This window comes from Urocampus carinirostris, chromosome 11, assembly GCF_059441175.1.
Source record: "Urocampus carinirostris isolate Australia breed hairy pipefish chromosome 11, RoL_Ucar_1.0, whole genome shotgun sequence".
Classification (NCBI taxonomy): Eukaryota; Metazoa; Chordata; class Actinopteri; order Syngnathiformes; family Syngnathidae; genus Urocampus; species Urocampus carinirostris.
Window position 1 is genome coordinate 35478781 of NC_142359.1, and position 15676 is coordinate 35494456.

At 40.1% G+C, this 15676-nt stretch overlaps 1 protein-coding gene across 4 annotated transcripts; it reads left to right on the forward strand.

Annotated features, from left to right (window-relative positions):
- The first annotated feature begins 346 nt into the window (after nucleotides 1–346).
- Nucleotides 347–14700, forward strand: rce1a (Ras converting CAAX endopeptidase 1a). 4 transcript variants are annotated; one of them, XR_015852061.1, is made up of 9 exons: nucleotides 347–791; nucleotides 1727–1829; nucleotides 1900–1983; nucleotides 3888–3966; nucleotides 4039–4206; nucleotides 5295–5366; nucleotides 5450–5512; nucleotides 9490–9808; nucleotides 10944–11605. XR_015852061.1 is itself a non-coding variant. In XM_088347987.1 (8 exons), exons 1-8 carry the CDS (start codon nucleotides 697–699, stop codon nucleotides 14505–14507), a joined length of 813 nt encoding a protein of 270 aa, XP_088204113.1. In that variant the 5' UTR covers nucleotides 347–696; the 3' UTR covers nucleotides 14508–14700. The 4 variants fall into 4 exon arrangements, 3 of the variants coding, with proteins under 3 accessions (XP_088204113.1, XP_088204111.1, XP_088204114.1); XM_088347987.1 differs by lacking the exons at nucleotides 9490–9808; nucleotides 10944–11605 and adding an exon at nucleotides 14359–14700; XM_088347985.1 differs by having other exon boundaries at nucleotides 9490–11605.
- Nucleotides 14701–15676: the final 976 nt, after the last annotated feature.

Sequence of the window (15676 nt, forward strand, 5' to 3'; positions counted from 1 at the left end):
AGGGACAATTTGGACCGGCCAATTCACCTGAAATGCATGTTTTTGGAACGTGGGAGGAAACCGGAGTGCCCGGAGGAAACCCACGCAAGCACGGGGAGAACATACAAACTCCGCACAGGAAGTCTGGAGCTGGATTTGAACCCACGACAGGTTCCCATGACATGAACTGTGCCGCACAAGCGCTAACCACTGCGCCGCCGTGCTGCCACAATGACATACATATGCGTCATTAATTTTACTGTTCTGCAGGCCTTGTTTCAAACATGACAGACATGACACGAAACTCTTTTAATCTTTTGCACGCTTTCCCATTATTAATTTAGTTTGAACAGTTTGATAAATTGCAATGCGTATGCGTGGCCAGCGGGTGGAGTTGAGGTCGATAACTCGAAGCAGAGCGTACAGATGACGTAGTCAACCTGCGCCACTCGTTGGTAGCTGTTTAGCTAGCAACGTCAACTAATGTGTCAGAAATTTTGCATGAGAGCTTACGGTGACTCTCGCTGTTTAGTTTATTTCAACCGTTTTATTTAACTTTCGAGATGTACTAAATTGCTTTGTTTGCCTTGTCCGTTATACGTTTTCTATTTATATACATATCCACATAAGAAAGAAGCCGGGGTCGGAGATCAAACGACACAATTGAAATGACGATAATTTATACATGACACACAAAACTCATAATTGACTTGCAGCATGAACATAGCCTTGTTTTTGTCGGTGTTTTTGTGTCTGCTGCTCGCTTGCTCCTACGTTGGAAGTTTGTACGTGTGGAGGAGTGACCTACCCAGGTGAGTATGCTCACTTATTTTAAGTTGTCTAATTTGGAATGAACCCGAGTTCCGTTGTAGAAATAGTTATTGTGTAAAGGGAGAAAGGATGAAAACGTTTTGTGCTATCAACCCTCCCAAATTTCCCATGAGAGAAGAAAGATATAAAAATCAAGGTGTCTGTCTTTTTGTGACGTCTGAATTTAGTCATGTTTTTTTGTTTAGCCTTTAATTACAAAAAGTCTCAAAGGGCTGCACAGACCACCATTACAACATCTCTGATCTGAAAGCTACACGAAGGCAATGAAAAACTCAACTTCAGCATGAGGAAAATGAAAAAAAAAAAAAAACTTGAGGTAATGCCCTTTACATGATGAAAAGGCTGCAATGGAAGTTGCAAGGGCATCAACAGACAATACACAATCATCAACAATAAATATAGGTTATGACCGAAAGTCCAGTTGACAGCTTCTTGTCCCGAAATCTTGACTGATGGAGCAGGTTCTAGATGATGGCGTACATCAGGTCCAAGTAAAGGTACAGTGGCTCTGAATGCATGTACCGTGCGAGATCTGGGCTTTTTCTTCTCCCTCAAGGACAAGAAGACTAGTATGAGGTCGACCTCACTCATAAGCTATAGAATACAAGTGTGCCCTGAACTTAGTTTTAAACACTTCCACTGAGGTTGCAGATCATATTTAAAAAAGCAGAGCATTCCACAGAACAGGGTCCCAAATGCAGAACGCACTTGTACCTGCGGATTACTTCTTGGCTCTTGGAATCACTAGCAGACCAGCATTTTCCTAGCAAACGCTTTGAGTAGAAACTTAGGGGGCAATTAAATCAGAAAGATAGGAGGGGGCAAGTCTTATGCCACGAAACTTTCACCTGGATTAAATGACATTTGCTTTGAATGACATTAATATGTCTGTTTTATTTTGGTGCTTCATTGACAGGGATCACCCTGCGGTCATCAAGCGTCGCTTTACCAGCGTGCTGATTATCTCTGGTGTGTCTCCTCTTTTTGTACTGTCATGGAGAGAATTGACGGGCACCACAGTGAGTGCACATATAAGCTAGAGAGTTGAAACTGCACGACTGGGTTTTTACACTTGATTGTGTGCGTCAGATGATGCCGTCGCTATTGACGATCATGGGGATCCGCTTCGAAGGCTTCATACCTGCCGTCGTTCTCCCTCTGCTCCTCACGATGGTAAGTTGAACTAAAGGTAAAGGAAGTTGAGTGCGGCATTTGACAACACAAGGCTCCAGTCATGACTTAATAAAGCGACAACATTGCTAGTCCTTCAATGTACCTTTCAGGCTGATATTCAGTGGTACCGCTATACGGGCACCTCTAAACATGAGCATTTCGATATATAGTGGTACCTCTACTTACAAATGTCTATACATACAAAAGATTCAGGTTAAAACGTACCTGAACCGGAAAATATTGTCTATATTTACAATGTCGTTACAGTACAGTATGCGCTGCCATTCGCCGCTCCCAGAGTTCTACCTCGCAACTCTATGCGTATGCGTGAATCCCGGAGATCTCTTCGTATCTCCTTCCCGGCATGCTCTTTTCATGCCCCCTTTCCGCTCTCTAAGCAGTCAACTGTATGGTACCGCTATAAAGAGCTATGATTCACAATTCACAAAAGACATGCATAAAAGTAGAGAAAGGAAGAGGAAGATATTTTTTTCTGGTCATCGAAGCAAGAAAGAGATAATAGTAATGTATGAAAATGGGAAGGGTTTTTTGTGATCTCGCAAAAAAAAAATATGTCCGTAATGTACGTTCGACCGCAACGATAATTAAACAAAAGCAGATGTAATTGGACCGGTTTTTAAGAAATGAGAGGCAATAAACACTGGTCCTGCTGGGGACCAGTTATCAAAGATAAAAGGTAAATGAATATTTTTTTTATTTCATTGATTATTTTTTTTTGTTTTTTTACATTGTGTGCCTCTTGTTTTATGTTTATTGTGCGGTAATCTAATTTTAACCTGTATTTGTTTCATGTTCTGAAGTTTCTTTTATGAATGATTAAAAAAATATATCACTGTACTTTTGCAGGGCTTGGAACAGATTAGCGCAATTCCAGTTAAAAGTTTTTTTTCCCTAACAAATGTTTCAGGTTACAAAGCAACTGCTAGAACAAATTCAATTAGTAACTAGAGGTACCTTTGCACAAGTTTTTTTTAAACTAAAATCTACCTCATATACAAGAGGTGGCGAACACGTGGCTCCAGAGCCGCATGCGTCTCTTGGCCAATAAGAATGTGGCTCTTTGCCTCATCATTTTTTATTTATATACTGTGGCTCTTTGCCTTGTTTCATGTTTAGTTTTTTTGTGTGTGTATTGAGGGTGGACACTTTTATCGAAATCAACACAAGAACAATACGTATTGTATTGTACTGTAAGGATAGGAGTGTGTTATGGGAAATAATATGTTTTTAATTGTGTGTGTGTGTGTGTGTCTGTCATGGCAGGTCGGTGCGTGGTGTGGCTCTTTGACTCTCATAGTTAAACATTTCGGCTCTTTTTGTTAAACTTGTTCACCACCCCTGTCATATACGAAGGAAAATCCAATTCAGAAGCAGTCCCCTAGTTAACCACCAGAGTCTGCTCACCTCTCATACTGCTTACTGCCAGCATCACTTAGTCCATTTTACTCGCATCAAGACAGACTATGTAGAATAGATAGATAGATAGATGGATAGATAGATACTTTATTCATCCCCGAAGGGAAATTCACTTTTCCAGCAGCATCCCTAAGCTGAGAACAATCGAAAATAGCATGACAATATTAGCCATCTATGAGTAAAACGTATACATTGACAGGTACTGCTCGCGACCAATTCCTACCCCACACCCTGATGCAGCACACACACACATTATGGCGCTCATAACAAACTTGGGTTTTATTTAGTTAATATTTTATTTATCTTATAACTTTTTTTTTATGTTTAATTAGTATTTCAAAGTCTTTTCTGATCAGGAAGATGTGTGTTATAGCTGTTTAGGTCTTACCTATATTAGTGCTTCTTGATTTTCTGTCACCCCCCCTGGGAAGAAGAAATCCTCTCATAGCATTTTTTTTAAACTTCAGGTCTTGTTTCTGGGACCACTGACGCAATTGGCAATGGACTGTCCCTGGAGCTTCATGGATGGTGTCCGGGTTGCCTTTGGTGGGTTTTCCCAAGTATCTTTTTGGCACTGAAATTAGACAATGCTGACTTGGGCCGATTTCCCTCTTGCAGACCCGTGCTTCTGGCTGATGTGTTTCAGCGACATGCGCTGGTTGAGGAACCAGGTGGTGGCGCCGCTTACAGAGGAGTTGGTGTTCAGGGCCTGCATGCTTCCCATGCTGGTGCCCTGCGTCGGCCCGACTATCGCCATCCTCACCTGCCCGCTCTTCTTCGGAGTGGGTGAGTTCAAACGAGTCGAGGAGCTTTTCTCAGCAAATTTAAAAGGGCAATTGAAATCCTTGAAAATGATTGAATTTTAATGTGTTTTCAAGGATTTGAAAAGTGCTTGAATTTTGGGTGAAGTGCTTGTGAATGCTAATCGCCCCTTGTGGGTCTCACCCAAGAGGAAAGGTGCATGCTTCACCTGAACAAGGCACCCTGAAATGTGTATGAGTGCAAGGATTATGTTTCAATAATGGACATTTACTACGGGTCATGCAAAAAATTAAGGTAGTGTTTCCAATTGTAATAGGAAGAACTTCTCGCTACTGAAAAGCTACGTATTACTCTCATTCTTACACTTTTATGGGGAGAGGTTTGTCTAAAAAACAAATACCGGTATACTCGCGATTTACTCGTGATGTAAAAATCATATGTCTTGATAAATCCACATGCAAGATTAAATATCACATATGTAATTTCCATCCATCCATCCGTTATCTGCACCGCGTATCCTCAGTCGGGTCGCGGGGGCGCTGGAGCCCATCCAGCTGTCTTCGGGCAGTGGGCAGGTGACACCCTGAACTGGTTGCCAGCCAATCACATGGCACAAAGAGACAGACAATTCGCTCATTCATTCACACCTAGGGACAATTTGGACCTGCCAATTAACCTTACATGCATGTTTTTGGAATGTGGGAGGAAACCGGAGGGCCCGGAGAAAACCTACGCTGGCACGAAGAGAAGATGCCGCACAGGAAGCCTGGTAGGTGGATATGATCCCCGCCAGGGTAGCAAGCGGACACTTCTGCTGTGCCGCCCTCACATATTTAAATTAGAGATATATTTTTGGATCAGCAAAATGCATGATTCACACTGGATTTTCTTTTTAAATTGTACTGGAAAAAATGAAAAATTAGCCTTGAAAGTGCATAAAGTGCTTCGGCCATGAAAAAGGTGTACATACCCTGTATTTGTTACATGTGTTTGTGTGTTATTTATTGAATTTTGCACACAGAGTGAGAGATATTAATTTTATTCGTCCTGTACGCTGTTCATTTAGCGTATGCTACAATAAAGTTGACAATGATGCTGTGGTTCTCTTGCAGCCCACTTCCACCACGTGATCGAGTTGCTGCGTTTCCGGCAGGGGACGCTGTCGGGAATCTTTCTCTCGGCGGGTGAGTTTTATTCAGAATCTGCATGCTCCTTCTGAGAGGAGGCCAAGATAACCGAGTCAACTGTGTGTCTTATTCATATGCAGTGTTCCAGTTTTCCTACACAGCCGTGTTTGGGGCTTACACAGCTTTCATCTTGATGAGAACAGGTAGGAGACTCCTAGTTTCGGCTTTTCAGGAATGTGGGCTTTAAAAAGACAACACTGACAAATCTCAGGCTCTCTGCCATTGCCTTTCAACCAGTATGCCTTTCTTGTTTGTTTAACAGTATTACACCCAGATTTGTTTGCTACTCGCTGATCAACTAAGCAAAACTTAATGTAATCTTTAGAATAGACTATAACACATTGATAAAACGCTCCACTTCTTACAACCAACTACAATACTACCTACACTACCAATTATACTACGTACCGTATTCATAGTAACTTTAGACTACTAACGAAGCATTATTTGGAGGCTAAATGAAAAAAAAAACAATTTCACTTAGCAAGCTGTAATCAGAGATCTCTAAAAACAGCACTTTGGCAGTGCGTCAGTTTTAGATAAACAGACAATTGTGCAGTACAGATGATGGAGCTCAATTATATACACGTAGCAATTTTTCTGTTCTGAGAGCTAGGTCCACATCCAATATATTTTGTATGGGGTTTGACGCAAATCTTTGGAAAGAAAAAGCACAATTATCTATGTATCAACTAATTATTTCAAAAAATGAAATCATAAAATGAGTTCAATAATACTTATGTTTTAAGTTTTGTTACCTCAAACTGGGTGTCATTGACAGGACGTTGTGTATTATGTAGAGATTCCCAATGATGGAAAAGAATATCCATTTATTTAAAAAACAATCAATAATGATTTAAATGATAAGCAAAAATGCTTGAACTGTCATGAAACATGCATTTAAAAATAATGTGTAGATCGAGAAACCTTTATTTATTTTACATAACATGAGGCTCACATGAAGGGGGTGTGACATGATTGTCTGCCATCTTGCTGCCACGGGTACTCCCAAAAACATTGTGAAAGACTGGGCAAAATAATAGGAGAAAAATTGTGTCGTTTGGTCCTTTTGAGTCTCTGTAGCTTTTATTCTTCCTTTCCAGTTGTACTACACAACACAACAACATCTAGTGGTCAAATATTACATGGTGTCCCTTTAAGCATTTTAAAAGCATCTCCATATTTCTGTCAATTACCTGAGAGTAGTTAATGCACTGCAAACAAAAGGATAAATTCAAGATACCTTCAACACGGGGAAAAGTTGTTGTTTTTTTTGTTTTTCAGTTTATCATGTTTTTAGTAAAAACAATTGGTCATTTCGCGTCCAATTTTTACTTGTGTTTGACGAATAATAATCAGCCAGCGATTTTTGGCAGCAGATTACTTCGGCCTTATATTAAACTATGTGAACAAACAAAACAAAAATGATACTCCTTTTGAAAATAAGCTTACTGATAAATCTTCTCCTGTTACTCCGCAGAGTGCAGGTTAATTTTAAGACTTTGTGTTTTGTCTTCTTTCATTGTGCTTTTAGCTACATTGTCCCTAGGTGTGAATGAGCGCGTGAATGGTTGTCTGTCTCTGTGTGCCCTGCGACTGTCTGGCATCTAGTTCAGGGTGTTCCCTGCCCGTTGCCTGAAGATGGCTGAGATGGGCTCCAGCACCCCCTGCAACCCTAGTGAGGACAAACGGTGCAGAAGATGGTTTATGCACAAAATGACTTAAAGTGGGAAAACATAAAGCAAAAATAAATTTAAAAAAAGCATGAATAAAGAACCAAAAATAGTGGGAAAATACAGCAAAAAAGTAGAAACAGCAGGAAAAAAAATGGAAAAAAAGAAAAAAAGCAAGAAAAAAATAAATGAAAAGCAATGAAAAGGGAGAAAAGGAAGTAACGAATAAAGTAAACTCAAGAACAAAAGAAAAAATGCAAGAAAAACTTCAAGTTAAGTTCAACTTAAGTAAAAAAGCTAAAAAAAATGAAAGAAAACTGGTTAAAAAAAACAATAGGAAAAGCAGGGGAAAAAGACATTTTTGTGGGGTGTTTTTGATAGCTCTTGTGTTATATTCAATTAATTTGCTAATTATTTGAATGTAACAGTCAATCTTTTTGCAAACATTTTACTTTCCCTTAAGTGGGATTAAATACAAGTGTTGTGCAACCAACAAAAAAAATCACAAAATGTTAGTATTGTGTAACAAAATATACTATACAGAAATGTCATGTAGAAGTTGTTGTAAAAAGAACTAACGTGTGTGGGCCGTATAACTTTTCCAATATTACATTAGTCAATTCATAAAAATTTGAAAAAACACAGTGCCTTGTGAAACTATTGGGCCCCCTTAAACTTTGTGACCTTTTGCCACATTTCAGATTTCAAACATAAAGGTATAAAACTAATTTCTTGTGAAGCATCAACAAAAAGTGGACCACAATCATGAAGTGAAACACACTTCATTGGATATTTCAAACGTTTTTAATTAGTAAAAAATGAAAAAGTGGGTTTGCTAAATTATTTCGTTCCATTGAGTTAATATTTTGTAGCGCCATCTTTTGCTGCGATTACAGCTGCAGTCGTCTCTGTCAGTTTTGCACATCGAGAAACTGATATTTTTGCCCATTCTCCCTTGCAAAACAACTCGAGCTCTGTGTGGTTAGATGGAAAGCGTTTGTGAACAGCAGTTTTCAGTTCTTTCCACAGATTCTCAATTGGATTGAGGTCTGGACTTTGACTTGGCCATTCTAACACCTTGATATGTTTTTTGGTGAACCATTCCTTTGTATCTTTTGCTCTATGTTTTGGATCATTGTCTTGTTGGAAGACAAATCTCGATCCCAGTCTCAGGTCTTTTGCGGACTCCATCAGGTTTTCTTCCAGAATGGTCCTGTATTTTGCTCCATCCATCTTCTCATCAATTTCTTCCCTGTCGCTGTTGAAGAAACGCAGGCCCAAACCATGAAGCTGCCACCACCATGTTTGACTGTGGCAATGGTGTGTTGAGGGTGAGGAGCTGTGCTGCTTTTACGCCAAACATAACGTCTCGCATTGTTGCCAAAAAGTTCGATTTTGGTCTCATCTGGCCAGAGCACCATCTTCCACATGTTTGGTGTGGCTTGTGGCAAACTTTAAACGACACTTTTTATGGATATCTTTAAGAAATAGCTTCCTTCTTGCTACTCTTCCATAAAAGCCAGATTTGTGCAGTTTACGACAGATTGTTGTCCTATTGACAGATTCTCCCACCTCAGCTTTAGACGTCTGCAGTTCATCCAGAGTGATCATGGGCCTCTTGGCTGCATCTCTGATCAGTTTTCTCCTTGTATGAGCTGAAAGTTTAGGGGGACAACCCAATCTTGGTAGATTTGCAGTGGTCTGATACTCCTTCCATTTCAATATTATCGCTTGCACAGTGCTCCCTGGGATGTTTAAAGCTTGGGAAATCTTTTTGTATCCAAACCCAGCTTTAAACTTCTCCACAACAGTATCTCAGACCTGTTTGGTGAGTTCCTCGTTCCTCATGATGCTCTCTGCGCTTTAAACAGACCTCTGAGACTATCACAGTGCAGGCGCATTTATACAGAGACTAGATTACACACAGGTGGATTCCATTTATCATCGTTAATCATTTAGATCAACATTGAATCATTCAGAGATCCTCCTTGAACTTCTGGACAGAGTACAACCACTTTTTCGGGTGCTCCCCCCCCCCCCCCCCCCCCCTTAAAAAAGTTATCCAATAAAGTGTGTTACACTTCATCATTGTGTTCCACTTATTGTTGATGCTTCACAAGAAATTACAGTTGTATGTCTTGATGTTGAAGTCTGAATCGTGGCAAAAGGTCACAAAGTTCAAGGGGGCCAAATAGTTTCGCAAGCCACTGTAACTAGTGTTGCCGTAAAGCCGTCAGAATATAACTTGATTTGAGGTTTTGAACATGTTTGATAATAATTTGGTTGCAACACGCGGGACTGATGTTGCTCACCGTTATTCCAAGAGACGCTCACAGTGTTTGGGTGATTGCTCATACCCATGGAAGCTTACAGGGAACATTGGTCGCGAAGACGGAAAATATTGGCGACAGCCCTACTCACATCCATCCGTGCTCCTGTTTTTCCAGGTCACCTGGTGGGTCCGGTATTGTGCCACTCATTCTGTAACTACATGGGTTTCCCAGCCATCAGTGGCGCCCTGGAGCACCCGCACCGCCTCACTGTCCTTTCCTCTTACCTGCTGGGGGTCGTCCTCTTCCTCTTTTTACTCTTCCCCTTCACTGATCCCTCCTATTACTCCCCGCCCACGCCATTGTGCACTTTGGCCTCTTCCTATAGCTACCTCTGCCTCCCTTCCTGATCCCGGCCTCTCTAATTGCCTCTGCGTCTGTCTGTCTGTCCTTCAACTGGATCCGCTTAGGTCGAGGATGAAGATCCAGAACTCAGGTCTGCTCCTACGTGCTTGTGTTTAATGTAGAACCTGGAGCATTAGGGGGCGCTATATCAGGAAAAATTGGTCATTATCAACTTAGATTTAAGTCACAACAGGAAGAGGCGGGGTCTCCAGTGTCTTGTCGATGCCAGATGGATGGTTGTAGTTTTCTTTAATTTTCTTGGATCGGGGGTGTCAAACCTGCGTCCTGCGAGCCAGATCAGGCCTGCCAACAGATTGAATCCGGCCCACAAGACAGCCCTGAGAGAAGCGCAACAGAGAAATGAGCTGAAGTTTTAAATATGTCCTCTTGATGTCGCCAAAGCCTGGTCCAAATTACAAAGAAACTGTACCTCTATTTTTCTCTTGCCATCATTTTTTCTCACTCTTTCTTTCTTTTGATCTCTTTCCTTTTCTGTCGTTTTCTTCTGTTTTCTCTCTCGTTCGCTCACTCTTATCTCCTTTGTCTTTTTCTCTTTTGTCTTTCTTCCTCTCTCTTTTTCTCTCGCTGTCTCCCCCTTTCTATTTCTTTTTTCTTCTTTTTTTCTGTTTTTCTCTAGTTTCTTTTTCTCAATCATTTTTTTCCTTCTTTTTTCTCTCACTTTGTCACTCTCTGTCTTTTTTCTCTATTTCTCTCGTCTCTTTTCTGTCTGTTGCTCTTTTTTCTCACTTTCTCTCTCTCTTTTCTCTCTCTTTGTTTAACTTCACTTTTTTTCTCTATTTTTCTCATGTCTCTCTTTTTTCGTTCTTTCTCTCTATTTCTCTTTCTCCTATCTCTTTCTCCCTTTGTCTATTTTTCTCTTTTTCTCCTAAAAATTCTAGTTCAGCTCCCATCATCTTTGTTTTATGTGGGCCCCGGGCTAAAATGAGTTTGACACCCCTGCCTTAGATGGTCAGTCAGCGACCCGTGTGACTGATGCGTCCCTTTTTGTGCTTTTCAGGGTAGACCGGTAATTTATTCTACGATTCTGACCACTACATTGTTTACATGCCCAATAATCCCCGAGAGGGAATATCTGCGGTGCTTTTGGCAGCGAGAACTTTAAATAAACATAGCAAAACACTCGATAAGCTAAACTGGTACTGTGAAAACAAAGTTGACTGCTGGAGCAATAGAGAATCACACGAATGTTTTTGGTTTGTTTTAAGGTTAGTGGTGGCTTTGCCGACACTAGAGAGCGGCAGAGAGCTTTACATTTGCAAGCAATAGTGCAAGTTGCGCAGTAGCGAAGTGCTGAATCTGACCATTACCGGACCGAATCGTTCATCACAAGCGGAGTCAAAGCTCCCGGCTGATTTATGGTACAGTTTGAAGAGGCTTCTCTGTGCCAAGACAAACATTTGCTGCAAATAAATTCACTTGGGCCAACCCTTTTTTTACTAAGTGGCACCTGTTCCCTAGTCATTAAGCATTATGTCACCGCCCAAATCGCACTACGTTAATTTCCCTCTGTCCTTGTCTACATAAGACCACTTTTGTATAAAATAATCAGGTAGGAAAGAAACACTGTAAAGGACTTTTTTGGCTTTGAGTATGAGATGCAAATGGATATGCAGACCGCAGAGGAATCTATTTTTGCAAAGCTTGAGCAGCTCTGTTATTTTCCCAGAGGAAGAGGAAGAATTCCAAATCTGCTAATTGACAATGAGACCAGCGCTGTTTTATTTATTTTTGTCTTCTATTTTGTGAGTGCAGAGAATGTGAATAGATCTCACCTGGACAATTCAAATAGTTTTACTATGATACTCTTTCACACAAATCTTGGATGTAAAAGAAAACTTTGTAAATAAATTTTATATATCACTCTGTACGTGTCACTTTTTTTTTTTTATGACGGTTGTAAGTTAAAACTTATTAAACTCTGGAATTACAATAGGTAAATAGCAAGTTTGCTAAAAGTGAGGTGAGAATCGAGAAGGTTTTCGAAGTTCTGATTTATAACAGGATTTTTTGCTGGGTTAAAAGTGCAAAAAAACAAATTGAAAAATAGACTTGTTTAATTGAGCGAAATTATCTACCGACATAACAAGATATTTTTAACTGGAAATGAAAAAAAAAAAACTATGTAATTAGTTTACTGTCCCCTATGAATTTTCACTTAAATTGACATTATTTTACCTACATTTTTCGTAATTGTTAAATGAGTAAATTTGATTAAAAACAACAACGTGGTAAATTGGATTTTACCGACAGGAACTTAATTTTTTTTTTTTTTTTTTTTTGCACTTACTGTTTTCCTCCCATTTCGTATCATTTAGGAACCTATTACCTTGTTATACTCCCAATTTCTTTTCCTAAACGCTCTTACCCGACATTTTACAAAATGGAACAGCAAATACACTGGAAAAGGTCTTGCTTTAAGATATATTTGAAAAATAAGTAATACCACTTTAATTGGACAAAATCATCTGGCAACAGAACAGCATTTAAAAATAAAAGATTGTTAGCATTTCTCACTGTTTTTTAACTTAGTCTATTTTAACAGACCAACACTCATCACCTAAAATAAGTGTCTTCCAACTCATATTTAACACAGTGTCCGTGATTTTATAGCCAATAAGATCGCGAGTTGGTGAGGCAGCGCATGCGAGCGGGTCTTGGGTAACGTCAGAGGTTTCACAAACTATGAATGGCTAGGGGGTAGTAATGGAAGTATCTCAACAAAAAAAGCGGAGAAAAATACCTCTGTGTCCACTGCTTTTGTCAAATGGACATTTTTTTAATTCTAAATTTTAGCATTAACTTCGATGGCGATAGAAAAGATCTTCTTGATTGAATTATTCTTGATGAAAGAAAGGGGGATGGACTTTGTGCACTAATAAACATTATTTTTGGCAAGTCAAATTTCCTAAATAATATTGTAATTTTATGATGTTACTATTGATGTTTTTTTTACATAGGTGCAGCTGCGGTAAATGTTTTATTACCATAAAATTGAGGGTTGGATTGATTCAGACGTAGCACCACCAAATGCCTAGGTTTAAAATCACTGTCCACTACTGGTATAATAACTAGATAAATGATACATTGAGACATCAAATGAATGAAATAAGTAAATAACTACGGCCTACTGTATAGATCAGGGATTTTCATCTGGTAGGCCACGGGCCTGTTTTCTGGTTGTGGGCCTTTGCCTTGGCAAAAAATTGCTAACAAAACAAAAATAACTGAGTGTCAATTACACTACTTAACAGTAAAGGGTGATGATGCCCTGCAACTGTGAGATGGCATCAAAACAGTGGTACCTCTACGTACGAATTTAATTGGTTCTGAGAGTAGCTATGTAACGTAAAAACGTCTTAGAGACACATTTTGTATGTAAATGCGCTAATCCACTCCAAACCCAAAAGCACAGTGTGATATTTTTTTTTAATAAATCATAAAAGAGCATTAGAACATGAAACAATTACATGTTAAAATTAGATTGGTTGGTTGGTTGATTGATTGGATCCCTAAAACCAGGGTTGTAGGGGCACCATTTCCTGTGGTGTTTCTTGGGCAAGTACACCCTTGTGGCACCCATCCCACTCCAGGCCAATTAATGTTTCCATCAGGTCTTGAATTGCATACCTTTCGTGTGTTAGCTGAATGTGCTGACCACTGCCCTACAGAACAGAAAAAAACTTAATGTAATAAAAACAAAGAATAAAGGTAATAATAGAAACATTTACCTTTTTGCTTCGCGTTTATTGAAAAACGGATCCAATGACGTCTGCTTTTGCCAGCTTTTGACAATCCATCAGAAATTAAATAGTCCAGTAAATGGACAGTGTGTTTATTTGAGTGTGTTCATCCTAATAGTACAGTGGCCATTTTTTAGAGACCCTGGGAGTCAATTGAAAATGCTACAACGGCAGCTATGAGTTTGCAACACTGATGCCCAAGCACCGCAAACCTTTCACAGAGGATACATTTATCAAAGACAGTTAAAGAATGCCAGGCCCTCGCACATTTTCATCTTACCAAATCTGGCCTGCTTTCTGAAAAGTTTGGACACCCCTGACAGAGTGGAATACATACCTTAGGTTGCGTCATGTTTATCTGCCGTCTTGCTGCTTGCAGTGGCACTGGTTTCCCTTCGCATTAGATAGCAGTGCCATCTAGTGGTCAAATATTAAATACTGGGGCTTTAAAACAAACAATCCTTTTGTGAGTCCTGATGCCTTGTCAGAAAGTCCCTGCCAGGACGCCATACCCTCCTTCCATAGATGTGCTCTTGCATCAGTGTTTTATTCGTTCCGGCTGCGGTGGGTTAATGAAACACCCCTACTTCGCTATCCTCAACTCTGCCAACAATGCACAAAGGTGTCACTCGTCACCCGTGTTGTGTTTGATTAACTTCGGCCCCGCTGTAGGATCCCTTCTTGCTCGGCGTAGCACAAATATACAAAGGCAAGGCCGAGGCTGGCGTGTACCCGCAGCTGGTTTGTTATTCCGCGCAGATAGAATCCAGAGCGCAAATTCGTCATGTCGAGAGTGTTAGATGCTCAAAATGTGAGGAGCAGAGGGAGGTAAAAAAAATCTGGTGCGAGGAATGTGCATGTGTTAATGCTTTTCCTGTAGGCACCGTTCCGTGTGTGGTTTTCGGTCTTGGACTATGGAGCTGCTCGCTCTTCTTGGACTCCAGACGGGCGAATCTAAAGCGATCAATCAAACGTGGAATGTGGAGGGCCCTTAATTGCCTCGAGTGTTTCCCAACGGATATCGGATAAGAGGAGTTCTTGTCAATGTTGGAACGGAGCCAAGGATGAAAGGTTCGAGTTAGCATACACAAATCAATTACGGGAAAACTATATCAAGTTGTTTTTGCGATTTATATTTAAGATCAGTAAAATATGAATCCATAACCTGCTCATCCATTAGTTAAAGGGACGTTGTGTTTTATTTAGAGCCTCGTAGTAGTAGTAAAAAATGCATTAAAAAAAAAAATACTGTGTCATAAGTATTTATCCTCTTCCCGAATTCTGTGTTTTTTTGCATATTTATCACTCAGGAACGTTTCAGATTATTAAACCAACACAGAGACAACCTGAAAACTACAAAATGCAGTTTTAAAATGTTGATTCCATTTTTTAAGGCACAAAAAAATCAAAACTTATCTGGCAAAAAACAAAACAAAAACTGTCAAATAGCCGGGGCGGGTGGGCGCACAAGTCAATATGTCCACCCAACTAAAACAAACTACAAATGGACAGCTATAGATAGGTTTTAGTGGCTTGTTACCTTGAAAATAAATTCATCAATTGAATCAGACTCTGAGGAATGTGAGAAGACTGCAAAAAATGATACTCCGAAGATTGTTTTCTGGTTCGGGAAGCGACTGAGGCGGTGTCAGGAGGAAAGTCAATAGCAAGGCTGCAGGTCCAGTCTACTGCTACGGCTAAGCTACCATTTCTCTTAAGCCACCCTGTCAATCCTGTATCTTACCAATGTCGGATCCATCACCCATGAAACTGGTGACCTGGAGCTACAACTCGTGGTAAATCGCTACATTCGAGCAGTTGTGTTTTAATGAACACAGTGACCTAGCTCAATTAGAGGATACCAGATGCTAGCATTCAACTCATCTGCCACTCTCTAAATCGCTTTCTTACTGTTGGAATTAATTATCAAAATGTACCGTTTACCAAATTGTTCGAATTAGTTATCTGACTCCATTAACCAAACACAACCTACATTCACCCAACAATTTATGCACGCTCGTTTCTTGAGGGAAAAATGAACAGGAAAGCCGACATTTCCACACGGGGGCAGATTTATTTCCCATAACAATTTAACTAAGTGTACTCCATTGAAAACGGCCGAAGAAGCGATCACGTTTCAGTCTGTGGGAAGCCTCCTTCTGAAGTCCTTTAGCTTTCTCTTCTTGGCCCACTTCTCC

Bases quoted from the DNA above. Each gene is read 5' to 3' on its own strand.
- rce1a (XM_088347985.1), top strand. From the start codon at position 697: ATGAACATAGCCTTGTTTTTGTCGGTGTTTTTGTGTCTGCTGCTCGCT. The intron at 792-1,726 runs GTGAGTATGCTC...CTTCATTGACAG, and splicing joins TGGAGGAGTGACCTACCCAG to GGATCACCCTGCGGTCATCA. The intron at 3,967-4,038 runs GTGGGTTTTCCC...TCCCTCTTGCAG, and splicing joins TGGTGTCCGGGTTGCCTTTG to ACCCGTGCTTCTGGCTGATG.